Source organism: Schistocerca gregaria, chromosome 6 (genome assembly GCF_023897955.1).
Source record: "Schistocerca gregaria isolate iqSchGreg1 chromosome 6, iqSchGreg1.2, whole genome shotgun sequence".
In the NCBI taxonomy this organism is placed as follows: Eukaryota; Metazoa; Arthropoda; class Insecta; order Orthoptera; family Acrididae; genus Schistocerca; species Schistocerca gregaria.
In genome coordinates, this window is record NC_064925.1 from 206,765,111 (window position 1) to 206,779,555 (window position 14,445).

The window sequence follows — 14,445 nt, forward strand, 5'->3', positions numbered from 1 at the left end:
TTCATGGTGTCCGCATCAAACCAATCAAAAGACTGTTGACTAAGAGAAAGGGTTGCCTTCGAAACAGCAATTAAATGATTCTGAAAAGGTACGAATGTTCATGTTAGGCGGCACAGCACTTGATCGTAATGTCTGTAGAGCTCGCTTATTAGCTAACAGAGCATGTATTGTAGCGCTTACCATTTTGCACAGAGTGTCTAATTTTGTCTTTCGCTCTGTGTTCTAAACCCAAAGACTAGAAGCAGTCGTAACTTAGCACGGGATTGATACGCAACTGTCAATCAGAGAGAAATGCCTCGTAACTTTTTACTTTCATTTTGCAACAAAAACAGGCATCATATAATACGATAACAGCTACAGCATTCTCGATTGCTTTCTAACTTCTCAATATCATCATGAACTTTGTGCACAATTTTGTTGCGCTTTCTATACCTCTGCGGTAAAAGTTATGACCCCGTTTCCTCAGCCAGTGGTGCACAGAATAACGCGCCCGATGACGTTTTTTGAGTTGACCGAAAAGATGGAAATCTGATGTTCTAATGGCAGATGATCTGATGGACAAGTTAGATGTTGTGTGAAGTTTCTGCAGTCTTTGGCTGGTTGCTCTTCGGTGTATCAGCCAGTTGTGCCTGCCCTTTAGCTTCTCTACAGCGACGACAACATCGTTTAATGCTGCTGACATCCACTGTAGCATCTGCATATATCTTTCGAGCCTTTTATGAAAACGAAAGGGTTTCTCTCCTAATGCGGGGAGGAATTCAATCACAGAACGGTGTGTTTAATGTACGTCAGTATCAGCCAGTTTTTAGTTATAAGATGATGTCGGACTCTTGCTGCTCGAATGGGCTGTAGAAGAAGGTTTTCGGATTTTCCCCGAATTTGTGATTACTATATTACAAAGTTAACAAAGGAGGAAAAGAAACGGGCTGCATTACTTTCTGACTTGTCCTTGTACATACGTTGCGAACACTACAGCCATCTCCCACTGTAACTTAGACAGGTAGGCGTGCTTGGGCAGCGCAATGCTTTGGACTCTGTCGGCCAATGGGAAGTATCTAGGTTATATAGTTCCTGTTCACTGTAGGTTTTAGACTGCCAAAATCAATAGGTGTAAAATACACTCTATCAAAGGCATTAGGCGTATATCTCACGTATATCTGTGGCTGCACAGGGTTCTCATTCATCGCCATATCGATTATACCTACCTGAGTCTCACGAAGAAGCGCCTAGAAACCCCGGTTTTAATCTGAGTCTCTCTGACAGTCTGTGGAGCATGTTAGGGTAGTGATATTTGTTCCGCATTGTTCGCGAAAGCTCCCGTCGTGCGAACTATTTTGACCCGTCACAAGTGCACAAATATCTGAAAGTTTCCTAGGAAACTCTGAAGTTTGTAGCGAAGAGGTTATTTTCGCAGCTGAATGACAATATGTGGACACTAGGCAGTAATGAAGATTTATAGCAGAATAAAGGTATCGCTGAATAGGGGCAGGCCTAGAATCTTACTGCCAAGTGCCAACTAGTATCTATCTCCCGTTATCGAAAATCTACAGAGGCTCGCGTACAGACCTTGCTAAACAATGGCTCTGAAGGACAGAGAGTGGTCAAGTTAGAACATTTCACTTGTTTCCTGAGTGTGTATAGCTTTGTTCGTCAGTGTGTACGATGTAATGAAACAGCTAATCTCTCGTCTAGTTTACTCTCTGTTAAAACCGGTGCGCGACCAGACACTGTCAACGGCGCAGACAGCGCGTGTGCCGTACATAAAATACGAAGTATAAACTATAGTGGCGATGAAGGTCAGGTTTAGAGCTCTACTTTTGCATTGCTCAGTTAGTGACAGAAGCTCTGTTGCCCGCAGGCGGTGCTGCTGTGCGTGTGTGTGGCGGTGGGCGTGGCCAGCGCGGGCTTCCTCGGCTCCCCGGCCGTCTCCTACTCGGCGGCTCCCGCTGTCCACGCAGCCCCGGCGATTCCAGGTAAGGCAGCAGCACCCGTCTGCAAGCTGCCAGTCACGTCTCGTAACTATTCTTCTCCACAAGCACTACAACAAAGTTAACTTTGTAAATAATTAATTAAGTTTCCCATTTGAAATGCACATAACGTATTTTTATTATAATAAAATTATATTATGGTAATAATATAATACGTTTCTTTTTACATTGCATGAGTGCAACAAATATTCTATGAGTGTCTTGCCGTTGTCTTGGTACATCAAAATCCGATAGGCATCATCAGTTGTTTGCACATAAAATTTTTATGTATAAACAGCTAAAGATGCCCATTGAATGTTGAATGTTCCAACAAAATAGTAACAATGTCAAATATGATCATCTACAGCTAAACATTACAAACGGAGGCAATGAACTAAAATGTTCGAAAATGGTCACTAGTAAAAATAGCATGCATAACGCTGACGGGAACCTTAATTAATCAATTACAAATATATTCAGTTAGTGAATCTGATCCGAAAAATAATGTTGCGATTACGTAAAGTTTACTTTTGTTTCTTCTTCTTGTTTCTTTTTCCTTAGATCTTGGTCATCTGTGCCATTTTTGTGATTTTTAGCCCTTACAGTGTTTGTTTGTTAATTGACTGTGTTCTTTCCTTCCTTCATCTGTCTGGACAGTGATGTTCAGTTTCTCGCCCATACCCCCGATCTTTCTAATCTTGTTTATAAAAGCTGCCCTCTCTAGAACTTCTGCTTTGGTATCTGTAATTGCTGTTAAGTCATTTTCCATTTACCTGGACCAAACGATTTGCGTTTTGGGATTTTTATCGAAATGGCCAAATATTGCTTTTTTTAGTCAGACTTCGCTGGTTCGCTAGAACCAAGTGACCATAAAATGTAATCCTTGAGCACGATATAGTTTTCGAGTTTGAGAGTGGATTTCGTTCTCATCCATGTACTCCTTCTTCCCTTGGACTAAGTATTTTCGTAGTACCTTCCTTACCTTCTTCTCCACCTTGACTTCTTTTCCCTTTTTGCTGAGGAGCACACATTCCCCTTCATAGAGACACTTCAGTTTTATAAAAGGGGTGCAGTATTCTACATTGGTTTTTAGCGAGAGTGACTTTCCTTGTAAATATCCTTCGTTAACTGATAAGCTATTTATATTATCTGCGCTCTGTTTTTCTTTGCTCCTTTACTTTGATCGTTTCCCTGTATTATTTCTTGTGAGCCCTTACATTTATTTATTCTCTTGATAGTAAAGTATCTTGTGCCACTGAATCATTTCGAGTGTTCGTTATAAACTCTGTGTTCTCGAAAGAAAAACGTGTGAACCGCCTTATCCCTTCCTCAATTCCAACTGAATTACTTAGTTGCTGTAGATCTTTCCACGTCAAGAGAGGTTACAATGGCCTTATGACAACTCTCTCCAGCGAGTCAGTACGAGTATCCAGACCTCAATACACCTAATACGACCTTGGACAATTTCCATTCATTTACAAATGTAATTTTAAAGGATTTTTACCATAACTTTAGAGCATTTTTGATAGTTAGTTAGTTACATGTTTTGTAGCTACCTTTATATGGGTAAAAACCACAAGCTATTCTTACTGCTCGCTGTCGTACAATCTTCGCTTTCTTTGTAAGTGATGAGTTAGTCAAGGAAACTATTCCGCACGACACTAATGAATGGAAATATGCAAATAATGTCAGGAGGTTGATAAGTTTGCAAGATTCGCGGTTATACGAAGAGCAAAAGTAGAGGAACTCAATTATTTGTGGAGCTCATTAATATGCTTCTCAAACCAATAATTCTCCCACAGCATACTATTCCATTTAGTTTCCTCCTCCCTTTCCGACTGCAACAGTCCTTTTGTCAGTCAGTGCATAAATAGCTCAATTATAGCGAAGTACCTCACAAGCTCAGCTTCCTTCCCTCCTTGTTATAGTTATTTTTTTGGTCCGCTGTTGTGTTCTGGAGGGGTGGTCAAGAGACACTGAGGCAGCAACAATAACGGTAGTTGATCACCAGCACGCACAGTGAATGGCGTCGAATAACCACCGCCGTTGCCGACAGGAGCGCTGGCGGCGGCCGGGTCTGACGCGGACTACGACCCGAACCCGCAGTACAGCTTCAGCTACAGCGTGAGCGACGCGCTGACGGGCGACGCCAAGCAGCAGCAGGAGAGCCGCAGCGGCGACGCCGTGCAGGGCAGCTACAGCGTCGTCGAGCCGGACGGCGCCGTCCGCACCGTGCAGTACTCGGCCGCGCCCGGCGCCGGCTTCAGCGCCGTCGTCTCCCGCTCCGGCGGCGCACCCCCGCCTCCCGCGCCCGCCAGGGTCGCCGCACCCCTGCCCGGTGGGTACCACTCCAGTGTAGCCGTAGTAGCAGAGATGTAAAGTCGCCTAATGAACGAAATAACATCTTCAAGAACATCGAACCACTCACCTTGAAATCTTTTGGGTTGTTAGAGCGCTTCATATTTTTTGTAAACGATCGACGTTTCGACCTCTCTGCTGGAAACGTCTTCAGTACTTTGTTGTGTCCACTGTACATTTACCACTCAATGTGTGCTTAATCTGTAGCGTACAGCTCAAGTTCCTGAAGAAGATCCCATCAGAGAAGAGACTTGGCGTGGTCCAACAACCAAGAAGATTGTAACTTCAGTAACAACGGCCAGGAAAGCCTGCAGACTTACGTTATATAAAACCAGCTGTTTGAATGGGTTAAAGAGTTTCTAGAAAAGCTTGTGAAATAAACTTCCGATGTACCCTAACGAAGTACTGGAGGACCATTGCTGTCCCGTGTACATGAACAGGGTGGTCAGAAACAGTGTGAAAACCTTGTAAGGGTGTTGCAGAATAGGCAGTACTGAGAAATAATTGTTAAGGAAAAATTTGTTATGTTGCGTCGTTTCAGAATTAATTATCATTGAGTCGGTCGGTGTGGTCGAGCGGTTCTAGCTGCTTCAGTCTGGAACCGCGCGGCCACTACAGTCGCAGGTTCTAATCCTGCCTCGGGCATGGATGTGTGTGGTGTCCTAAGGTTAGTTAGGTTTAAGTAGTTCTATGATCTAGGGGACTAATGACCTGAGATGTTAAGTCCCATAGTGCTCAGAGCCATTTTTAATTATCAGTGAACTTAGCAGCCAATCAGGCAGCTGTGAGCGCAAATTCAAGCGGCCCGCCAGAGACCGTGTCGTCAAACGTGTTATCCATTTGGTATTCTAAAAACTAACAAGATACAGATACAAAAATCTGAAATGGAACGGTAGTAAAGATCGAACCTGTGCCAGAGGCTGATCAGTCGCGTCTGCTTTGATCTTCCCTATGAGAACAACTGACGCTAGTTGCATCTGTCAGGCGGAATTTCAGCACGTAACAACCACACTCGCCAGATTAAATGACATTTAAATTTGAAACTGTACAGCATATCGAATTTATACTACTCAATTAATTCTCTGTACAAAATACACTCCTGGAAATTGAAATAAGAACACCGTGAATTCATTGTCCCAGGAAGGGGAAACTTTATTGACACACATCAAACGATCACACTGGCAGAACCACAGGCACATAGACACAGGCAACAGAGCATGCACAATGTCGGCACTAGTACAGTGTATATCCACCTTTCACAGCAATGCAGGCTGCTATTCTCCCATGGAGACGATCGTAGAGATGCTGGATGTAGTCCTGTGGAACGGCTTGCCATGCCATTTCCACCTGGCGCCTCAGTTGGACCAGCGTTCGTGCTGGACGTGCAGACCGCGTGAGACGACGCTTCATCCAGTCCCAAACATGCTCAATGGGGGACAGATCCGGAGATCTTGCTGGCCAGGGTAGTTGACTTACACCTTCTAGAGCACGTTGGGTGGCACGGGATACATGCGGACGTGCATTGTCCTGTTGGAACAGCAAGTTCCCTTGCCGGTCTAGGAATGGTAGAACGATGGGTTCGATGACGGTTTGGATGTACCGTGCACTATTCAGTGTCCCCTCGACGATCACCAGAGGTGTAAGGCCAGTGTAGGAGATCGCTCCCCACACCATGATGCCGGGTGTTGGCCCTGTATGCCTCGGTCGTATGCAGTCCTGATTGAGGCACTCACCTGCACGACGCCAAACACGCATACGACCATCATTGGCACCAAGGCAGAAGCGACTCTCATCGCTGAAGACGACACGTCTCCATTCGTCCCTCCATTCACGCCTGTCGCGACACCACTGGAGGCGGGCTGCACGATGTTGGGGCGTGAGCGGAAGACGGCCTAACGGTGTGCGGGACCGTAGCCCAGCTTCATGGAGACGGTTGCGAATGGTCCTCGCCGATACCACAGGAGCAACAGTGTCCCTAATTTGCTGGGAAGTGGTGGTGCGGTCCCCTATGGCACTGCGTAGGATCCTACGGTCTTGGCGTGCATCCGTGCGTCGCTGCGGTCCGATCCCAGGTCGACGGGCACGTGCACCTTCCGCCGACCACTGGCGACAACATCGATGTACTGTGGAGACCTCACGCCCCACGTGTTGAGCAATTCGGCGGTACGTCCACCCGGCGTCCCGCATGCCCACTTTACGCCCTTGCTCAAAGTCCGTCAACTGCACATACGGTTCACGTCCACGCTGTCGCGGCATGCTACCAGTGTTAAAGACTGCGATGGAGCTCCGTATGCCACGGCAAACTGGCTGACACTGACGGCGGCGGTGCACAAATGCTGCGCAGCTAGCGCCATTCGACGGCCAACACCGCGGTTCCTGGTGTGTCCGCTGTGCCGTGCATGTGACCATTGCTTGTACAGTCCTCTCGCAGTGTCCGGAGCAAGTATGGTGGGTCTGACACACCGGTGTCAATGTGTTCTTTTTTCCATTTCCAGGAGTGTACCATGCTACACCCTTAGAAGTTTTCTAGACTGTTCAAATGGTTCAAATGGCTCTGAGCATTATGTGACTTAACTTCTGAGGTCATCAACCGCCTAGAACTTAGATCTAATTAAACCTAACTAACCTAAGGACATAACACACATCCATGCCCGAGGCAGGATTCGAACGTGCGACCGTAGCGGCCGGTCGGTTCCAGACTGTAGCGCTTCTAGACTGTTACCGACCACTCTGTATACACTCAGATCAAATACCGCCAAACCCGTGTAAGACATCATTATTCTCTTGTCGCACTAACGAATCGTCTACACCAAACTACGAATAGCCTCTTTTCATAGCAAAATATTAACTACAACGGAATTGATATGACAGGTAGGATGCAACGAAGAGTGTTAAGGTGCTGAACACAACATGTCAAGGAAAAAGAAAGAAATTCAGACATTTATTCGTCTTAGCGACGTTCCAACGGTATTCACAGAACAAACAAATTCGTTAATGAGAGAGAAGATAATTAACACAACCTAGTTTACCTTCTTTTAAAATGGTGTTGACGAAGCACACGGGTAACGCTGAAAGTTATTCTTTTAAACATTTATGAAAAATTAAAAATTTGCACATATGGGTTTTAAATCCCATAATCAGAGAGAGAATCAATAGTAACAAGATTTATAAGTGTCATAAGAAATTTCCGTTGCAGAATTAAATTTCTATTAGAAGGTTTCGCTCAAAGAAGTGATTTTCGCAAATCATAGCCAGTAGCAAAATCACACGTAACAAAACGTACTCATCGCTTTCTTTGTATACCGATCCTTGGGTGTATATTAAATACTGGCACCTAGGCATCCACAAAGCCAAGCAGGAGAAATGAGTAATGTGCAGACGCTCAAAACACAAAATCGAGAACACGAAATCAGCGGCAAGCAGTAATTTTTTGTCTAATTGGCATACCTTTCACAGTTATGGATCATCATCAACAACACAGGGAACCGACTTCCGACCTCAGTGAACAAAACCCCTACCTAGCAAGCGGAAGAGCAACAAAAGAATCCAAGAATCCACAGCAGAGAGTGCCTACCTGCCTCTGCCGTGATGTTGGCGAAACCTTCGCTGTTATATGAAGTACTGACAAGTTTAATGAGCAGCAGGCATCGATACCAGCGTACGAAAGGATCAAATATCGATATCGACTTCTCTTTTCCAAATGGATTAATAGTAATTGCTGCTACTAGTTTCGTGGTCATAAAAGAGACCAATTCGACGACACTTCACTCTTCAGTACCTAATTACTAGTTTCGGCGTAAACGCAATGTTTAGAACTTACGATTTATCTGTTCGGAACATGAAACCTGTTTGCTCTTAAATCAAAATTCGATTAGATAAATTTAGGCTGATACTAATACCTCTGCAACTATTACAGCAGTGAAAAGAGACTCTGCGTCATTTAGTGACACCTTAAATAGTTTGGGCAACGTATGAGGTGTACTATTATCACTTAGGCCAATTTTCGTATATGCTTTAACATCAGGGAAGGGCAGTACACCAGATACCGTACAGGAGATAGAAAGGAAGAAGAAAAGGAATTATAAAGGAATTTTCACTGTTAGTGTTTCGTCGGCCCTGCTCCGGTTTGTGGTAGTAATATTTCGCAGCTTTCTATTACACCGATAGCGCTTGTTGTCAGCACCGGCTGTATCTTTGTATTACATTAGATCGTACTGGATGTCTACAATTAAAGAGTAGCTATTGACAGAGGTAGAGCATGGGCTGTAATTATCGTGTGGCAGCGATATGTGGTAGATATTCTAAGACGTTAATGCGGAATCAGTTTACTCTGGAGAAAAATGTTAGTCGAAATTCTGGCAACCGTGTGTAAATCTGGCACCCTGAATGCATGAAAATTGTTTGCATATGTAATAGATTAGGAAAGGAATGTGGGCAGAAAAATTCAAATAAGTGAGAAAGGCAAGATGTTGATAGCACCGGTTACACAATTTGTTCAATATGAGCAGCGAAGACGTCGACGAGATGCTGTACAACACCAGATTTTCACATGGTGGCCAAAATTGTAACAATTTTTTTTTCAACCAAATCAATCAGCTGGAAGAACATATGCAACTGAGCAGTACACCAGACGTTGAAAATATCGCTTCAATTGTAAATTTATTTTATCATCACGACCGGTTTCAGGCTCTCATAAACCCATCCTTAGGTGTTGCAACTGTGCTGTGGACCCTGAGCACCGCGGTGGACGTGTATTAGGCGCGGTGTGCTACCTATTCTGTGCCACCTCACTGTTCTGCACTCATAGGTACCACACCGAGCCTAGTACACGTACTTCGCGGTGCTCGGCGCCCACAGCACAGTTGCGACACCTGAGGATGGACTTATGAGAGCCCGGAACAGGTCGTGATCATAAAAGAAATTTACAAGTGAAGCGGTATTTTCAACGTCATACAATTTTTTCCTAATCGGTTTGCATTGACGCATTATGATGTCTGCCAAGTTTTTCTGCAATCCGACGATTACAGCCCACACTGGAGATCCGTGAGTAGCTTTACTTTCATTGTAACCATCCGGTACGTCTTTGTCACATGTTACTTCACTAAAACTGATAACCGGTTTCGAGTCGATTACAAGAGACTGGAGATGCCTGCATAGTCAAAATCGGTTAGCAATTTCAGTAATGTAACATATAAATAAGACATAGACTTTTATTATCTAATCCGATGCAGAGGGAGGTCAAAACAGCTTCATTCCGCGCTTTAGTCTTACATCCGCCGTGCTTGTTGTGTTGCAGGCCGCCTGGTGCCGCTGCCCGCCGCCCTGCCGCGGTTGGCGCCTCTGCCGCTCCCCGCCGCCCCCGCGGTCGTCATCGCCAAGGCTCCCGCAGTGTTCGCCGCCCCCGCAGTAGTCGCTGCCCCCGCCAAGGTCGCCCCACCGCCCCCAGCCGCGCTGTACGGCGCGCCACTCAAGAGCTCGCACACTGCCGTCAGAACGTCACACGCCAGCTACCAGTACTGAGGAGCACCGTCCCGTCTTGTCTCTAAATACTTCGGAGCAGCCGTAAAGTTGTAACATATTGTGTAAACTATTTAAAAACTCAAATAAAAACAACGAATTTCCTTTGAATATATGTGTGTGTTCTTCTAACAAACTAAATAGCAACCAATTTCCTTGCAGTGTGATTAATGTATAACACTCAAGCCATGCATTTAATTATTAAAAGAGGTGGGAGTCTAAAAGTTTCAGTTCGAAGCCCGTACGCTCGAGAATCGGAGAGCCAAGTAAGCAAAATCTGCGAAACCACTGAGGCAATTATCCCACCGACATACCAGGCTGATGCTACTTCAGCGTTAAGAAATTTGCATTGTGAGGACGTGCGTTACGATGACACAGAAACTCCCTTTGGCGCACCATTCCACTACGGTGGTTGTCGACAGGTGTCCTGCCTCTTGAACATTCTTCATTGTCCGATGGAAGTCTATCTGTGCTTGTCCTTCGCCAGCAACGATTCCGATAACAGCACGTTGGTCCTGCCTGGAAGCATTTGGTAATAATGTCGCCATATTTGCCCTAAGCACATCGTAAATATACGAACGACACCTTGACCCCTTACCTACTGTCGTAGCGTGCGTACCCGTAACGGAGTTGCACTACGTTGGATAAACGCTACGGCAACGCCCTCAAACGGAAATTGTTTGATCGCCTCCATATAGTTATTACTGTTTTAGGGCGCTAAATGGTGAGCTGAACAGTGCGCTTGCATGAAGTAAATGGAGATAAAAGTGGTCAAATACAAGAAGAAAAGAATAAATTTGTAAACTAGGCTGTATTAAGAAACAAGAATTGAAAATAAAACACCAACATCGCAATATTCTTAAAAGACCGTCCATAAAATGCAGATAAATGATAGCAGAGGAACTAGGTAAAATAATGATAAAATATCAGTAGGGTTATAGACGACAGATTACTGTGTCTGTGTGGCTATTCGTAAATGATGGGTGACGTAGTCACTCTTCCCACACTATTGTCTAACATTCACAACACATAGAACCTTAAAACATTAACCACACACGCCCCAACATTTCTACATCTACGTCTACATCTACGTCCATACTCCGCAAGCCACCTGACGGTGTGTAGCGGAGGGTACCTTGAGTACCTCTATCGGTTCTCCCTTCCATTCCAGTCTTGTATTGTTCGTGGAAAGAAGGATTGTCGGTATGCCTCTGTGTCGGGTCTAATCCCTCTGATTTTATCCTCATGGTCTCTTCGCAAGATATACGCAGGTGGGAGCAATTTACTGCTTGAATCCTCGGTAAAGGTACATTCTCGACGCTTCAACAAAAGCCCGTACCGAGGTACTGAGCCGTTTTCCTGCAGAGTCTTCCACTAAAGTTTATCTATAATCTCTGTAACGCTTTCGCGATTACTAAATGATCCTGTAACGAAGCGCGCTGCTCTGGGTCCCACACTGCTGAGCAGTATTCAAGCAGTGGGCGAGCAAGCGTACTGTAACCTACTTCCTTTGTTTTCGGATTGCATTTCCTTCGGATTCTTCCAATGAATCTCAGTCTGGCATCTGCTTTACCGACCTTCAACTTTATATGATCATTCTATTTTAAATCACTCCTAATGCGTACTCCCAGATAATGTATGGAATTAATTGCTTCCAGCTGCTGACCTGCTATATTGTAGCTAAATGATAAGGGATCTTTCTTTCTATGTATTCGCAGCATGTTACACTTGTCTACATTGCGATTCAATTGCCATTCCCTGCGCCATGCGTCAATTCTTTGCAGATCCTCCTGCATTTCGGTACAATTTTCCATTGTTACAACCTCTCGATATACCACAATATCATCTGCAAAAAGCCTCAGTGACTTCCGATATCATCCACAAGGTCATTTATGTATATTGTGAATAGCAACTGTTCTACGACACTCCCCTGCGGCAAACCTGAATCCACTCTTACATCGGAAGACTTCTCTCCATTGAGAATGACATGCTGCGTTCTGTTATCTAGGATCTCTTCAATCCAATCACACAATTGGTCTGATAGTCCATATGCTCTTACTTTGTTCATTAAACGACTGTGGAGAACTGTATCGAACGCGTTGCGGAAGTCAAGAAACATGGCATCTACCTGGGAACCCGTGTCTATGGCCCTCTGAGTCTGGTGGACGAATAGTGCGAGCTGGGTTTCACACGATCGTCTTTTTCGAAACCCATTCCTGCTGAGTAGATTTCTAGTTTCCAGAAAAATCATTGTACTCGAACATAATACGTGTTCCAAAATTCTACAACTGATCGACGTTAGATATATAGTTCCGCACATCTGTTCGACGTCCCTTATTGAAAACGGGGGTGACCTGTGCCCTTTTGCAATCCTTTGGAACGCTGCGCTCTTCTAGGGATCTACGGTACACTGCTGCAGGAAGTGGGGCAAGTTCCTTCGCGTACTCCGTGTAAAATCCAACTGGTACCCCATCAGGTCCAGCGGCCTTTCCTCTTTTGAGCGATTTCAATTGTTTCTCTATCCCTCTGTCGTCTATTTCGATATCTACCATTTTGTCAACTGTGTGACAATCTAGAGAAGGAACTACAGTGCAGTATTCCTCTGTGAAACAGCTTTGGAAAACGACATTTACTATTTCGGCTTTTAGTCTGTCATCCTCTGTTTCAGTACCATTTTGGTCACAGAGTGTCTGGACATTTTGTTTTGATCTATCTAGCTCTTTGACATAACACCATAATTTCTTGGGATTTTCTGCCAAGTCAGTACATAGAACTTTACTTTCGAATTAATTGAACGCCTCTCGCATAGCCTTCCTCACACTACATTTCGCTTCGCGTAATTTTTGTTTGTGTGCAAGGCTTTGGCTATGTTTATGTTTGCTATGAAGTTCCTTTTGCTTCCGCAGCAGTTTTCTAACTCGGTTGTTGTACCAAAGGTGGCTCATTTCCATCTCTTACGATCTTGCTTGGCACATACTCATCTAACGCATATTGTACGATGGTTTTGAACTTTGTCCACTGATCCTGAACACTATCTGTACTTGAGACTAAACTTTTGTGTTGAGCCGTCAGGTACTCTGAAATCTGCTTTTTGTCACTTTTGCTAAACAGAAAATAGATAGCAGATTCTTTGGGGGACCCAAGTCTCTCTCAGGTTTTCATACAAAATACAACTAAAATATACCGTATCGACACCCGTGTTACACATTTCTGGCGCATTGGTGGTCTTTCCGGCCGTAAGAGAAAGCCATATGCTAATGGGCAATGTTGCTTTGTGTGCCTTGCAAGGGCTGCTTCTTCAGATCGTCGTACTCAGAGCGAGGTTTTACTGACAGCAGCCTCCTGTTCTTCAGTTTAAGTTTCTGACGGCTGTAGAAAATCACCTCACTAAAATAATACTGTTCCTTAGTTGCTTCCACTGAGCCAACAACACATTGTCTTTCAGGCCTGATTGCCTGCAGGGATACAGAGCAGCGAGCATGTCTAGGGAATAAAGTGTTATTTGAAGCTACGTCGGCTTGTTCATTTCCCGGGTCGCTATGAGCTCTGGAACCCAACTGAAAATTTTCTTTCTCTTCCCTAGGTAAGAAAAACAGAGAGGATCGAGGGCGTCTTGCACCCTCCCACCTGCTTAATACTCGTGACCAATAGTAAGAAGGAAACTTGGAGATCACAGCAAATTGTGAATTTCTTGCCATTACGTCATGTCCACTGATCTGTTGGTCTCAGCACGGCAATAAATTCCATGTAGTAAAAGGGTGGCAGGATATCGATAATAAGACTGGCTGATGACAACGCTATCTACAGTGAATGTGAAGAAGAATTCGAGTTCAGAATATGGACTCAGATTGTAGAATACAGATTCAGAGTACAGAATACAGATTGAGAGTGCAGAATATGGATTGAGAGTAGACCAGGAATATATAAAAATGTAATCAGATGCTTCAGAAATTAAAATACACTCCTAGAAATTGAAATAAGAACACCGTGAATTCATTGTCCCAGGAAGGGGAAACTTTATTGACACATTCCTGGGGTCAGATACATCACATGATCACACTGACAGAACCACAGGCACATAGACACAGGCAACAGAGCATGCACAATGTCGGCACTAGTACAGTGTATATCCACCTTTCGCAGCAATGCAGGCTGCTATTCTCCCAAGGAGACGATCGTAGAGATGCTGGATGTAGTCCTGTGGAACGACTTGCCATGCCATTTCCACCTGGCTCCTCAGTTGGACCAGCGTTCGTGCTGGACGTGCAGACCGCGTGAGACGACGCTTCATCCAGTTCCAAACATGCTCAATGGGGGACAGATCCGGAGATCTTGCTGGCCAGGGTAGTTGACTTACACCTTCTAGAGCACGTTGGGTGGCACGGGATACATGCGGACGTGCATTGTCCTGTTGGAACAGCAAGTTCCCTTGCCGGTCTAGGAATGGTAGAAAGATGGGTTCGATGACGGTTTGGATGTACCGTGCACTATTCAGTGTCCCCTCGACGATCACCAGAGGTGTACGGCGAGTGTAGGAGATCGCTCCCCACACCATGATGCCGGGTGTTGGCCCTGTGTGCCTCGGTCGTATGCAGTCCTGATT

At 44.9% G+C, this 14,445-nt stretch overlaps 2 protein-coding genes across 3 annotated transcripts in view; both read left to right on the forward strand.

Moving 5' to 3' along the window:
* LOC126278319 (cuticle protein 7-like) overlaps positions 1-14,445 on the forward strand; it is a 120,009-nt gene that overhangs the window by 72,550 nt on the left and 33,014 nt on the right. Inside the window, exon 4 of one of the 2 annotated variants that reach the window (XM_049978338.1) lies at positions 9,622-9,955. The exons of the other annotated variant lie outside the window; for it this stretch is intronic. Within the exon in view, the coding sequence (XP_049834295.1) occupies positions 9,622-9,845 (224 nt within the window). The 3' untranslated portion in view covers positions 9,846-9,955. Of the gene's footprint in view, positions 1-9,621; positions 9,956-14,445 lie in introns of those variants that run through there. 2 annotated transcript variants of the gene reach the window in all.
* The window catches only part of LOC126278320 (cuticle protein 7-like), a 139,933-nt gene that overhangs the window by 32,469 nt on the left and 93,019 nt on the right, over positions 1-14,445 (forward strand). The gene's annotated exons all lie outside the window — the stretch shown is intronic.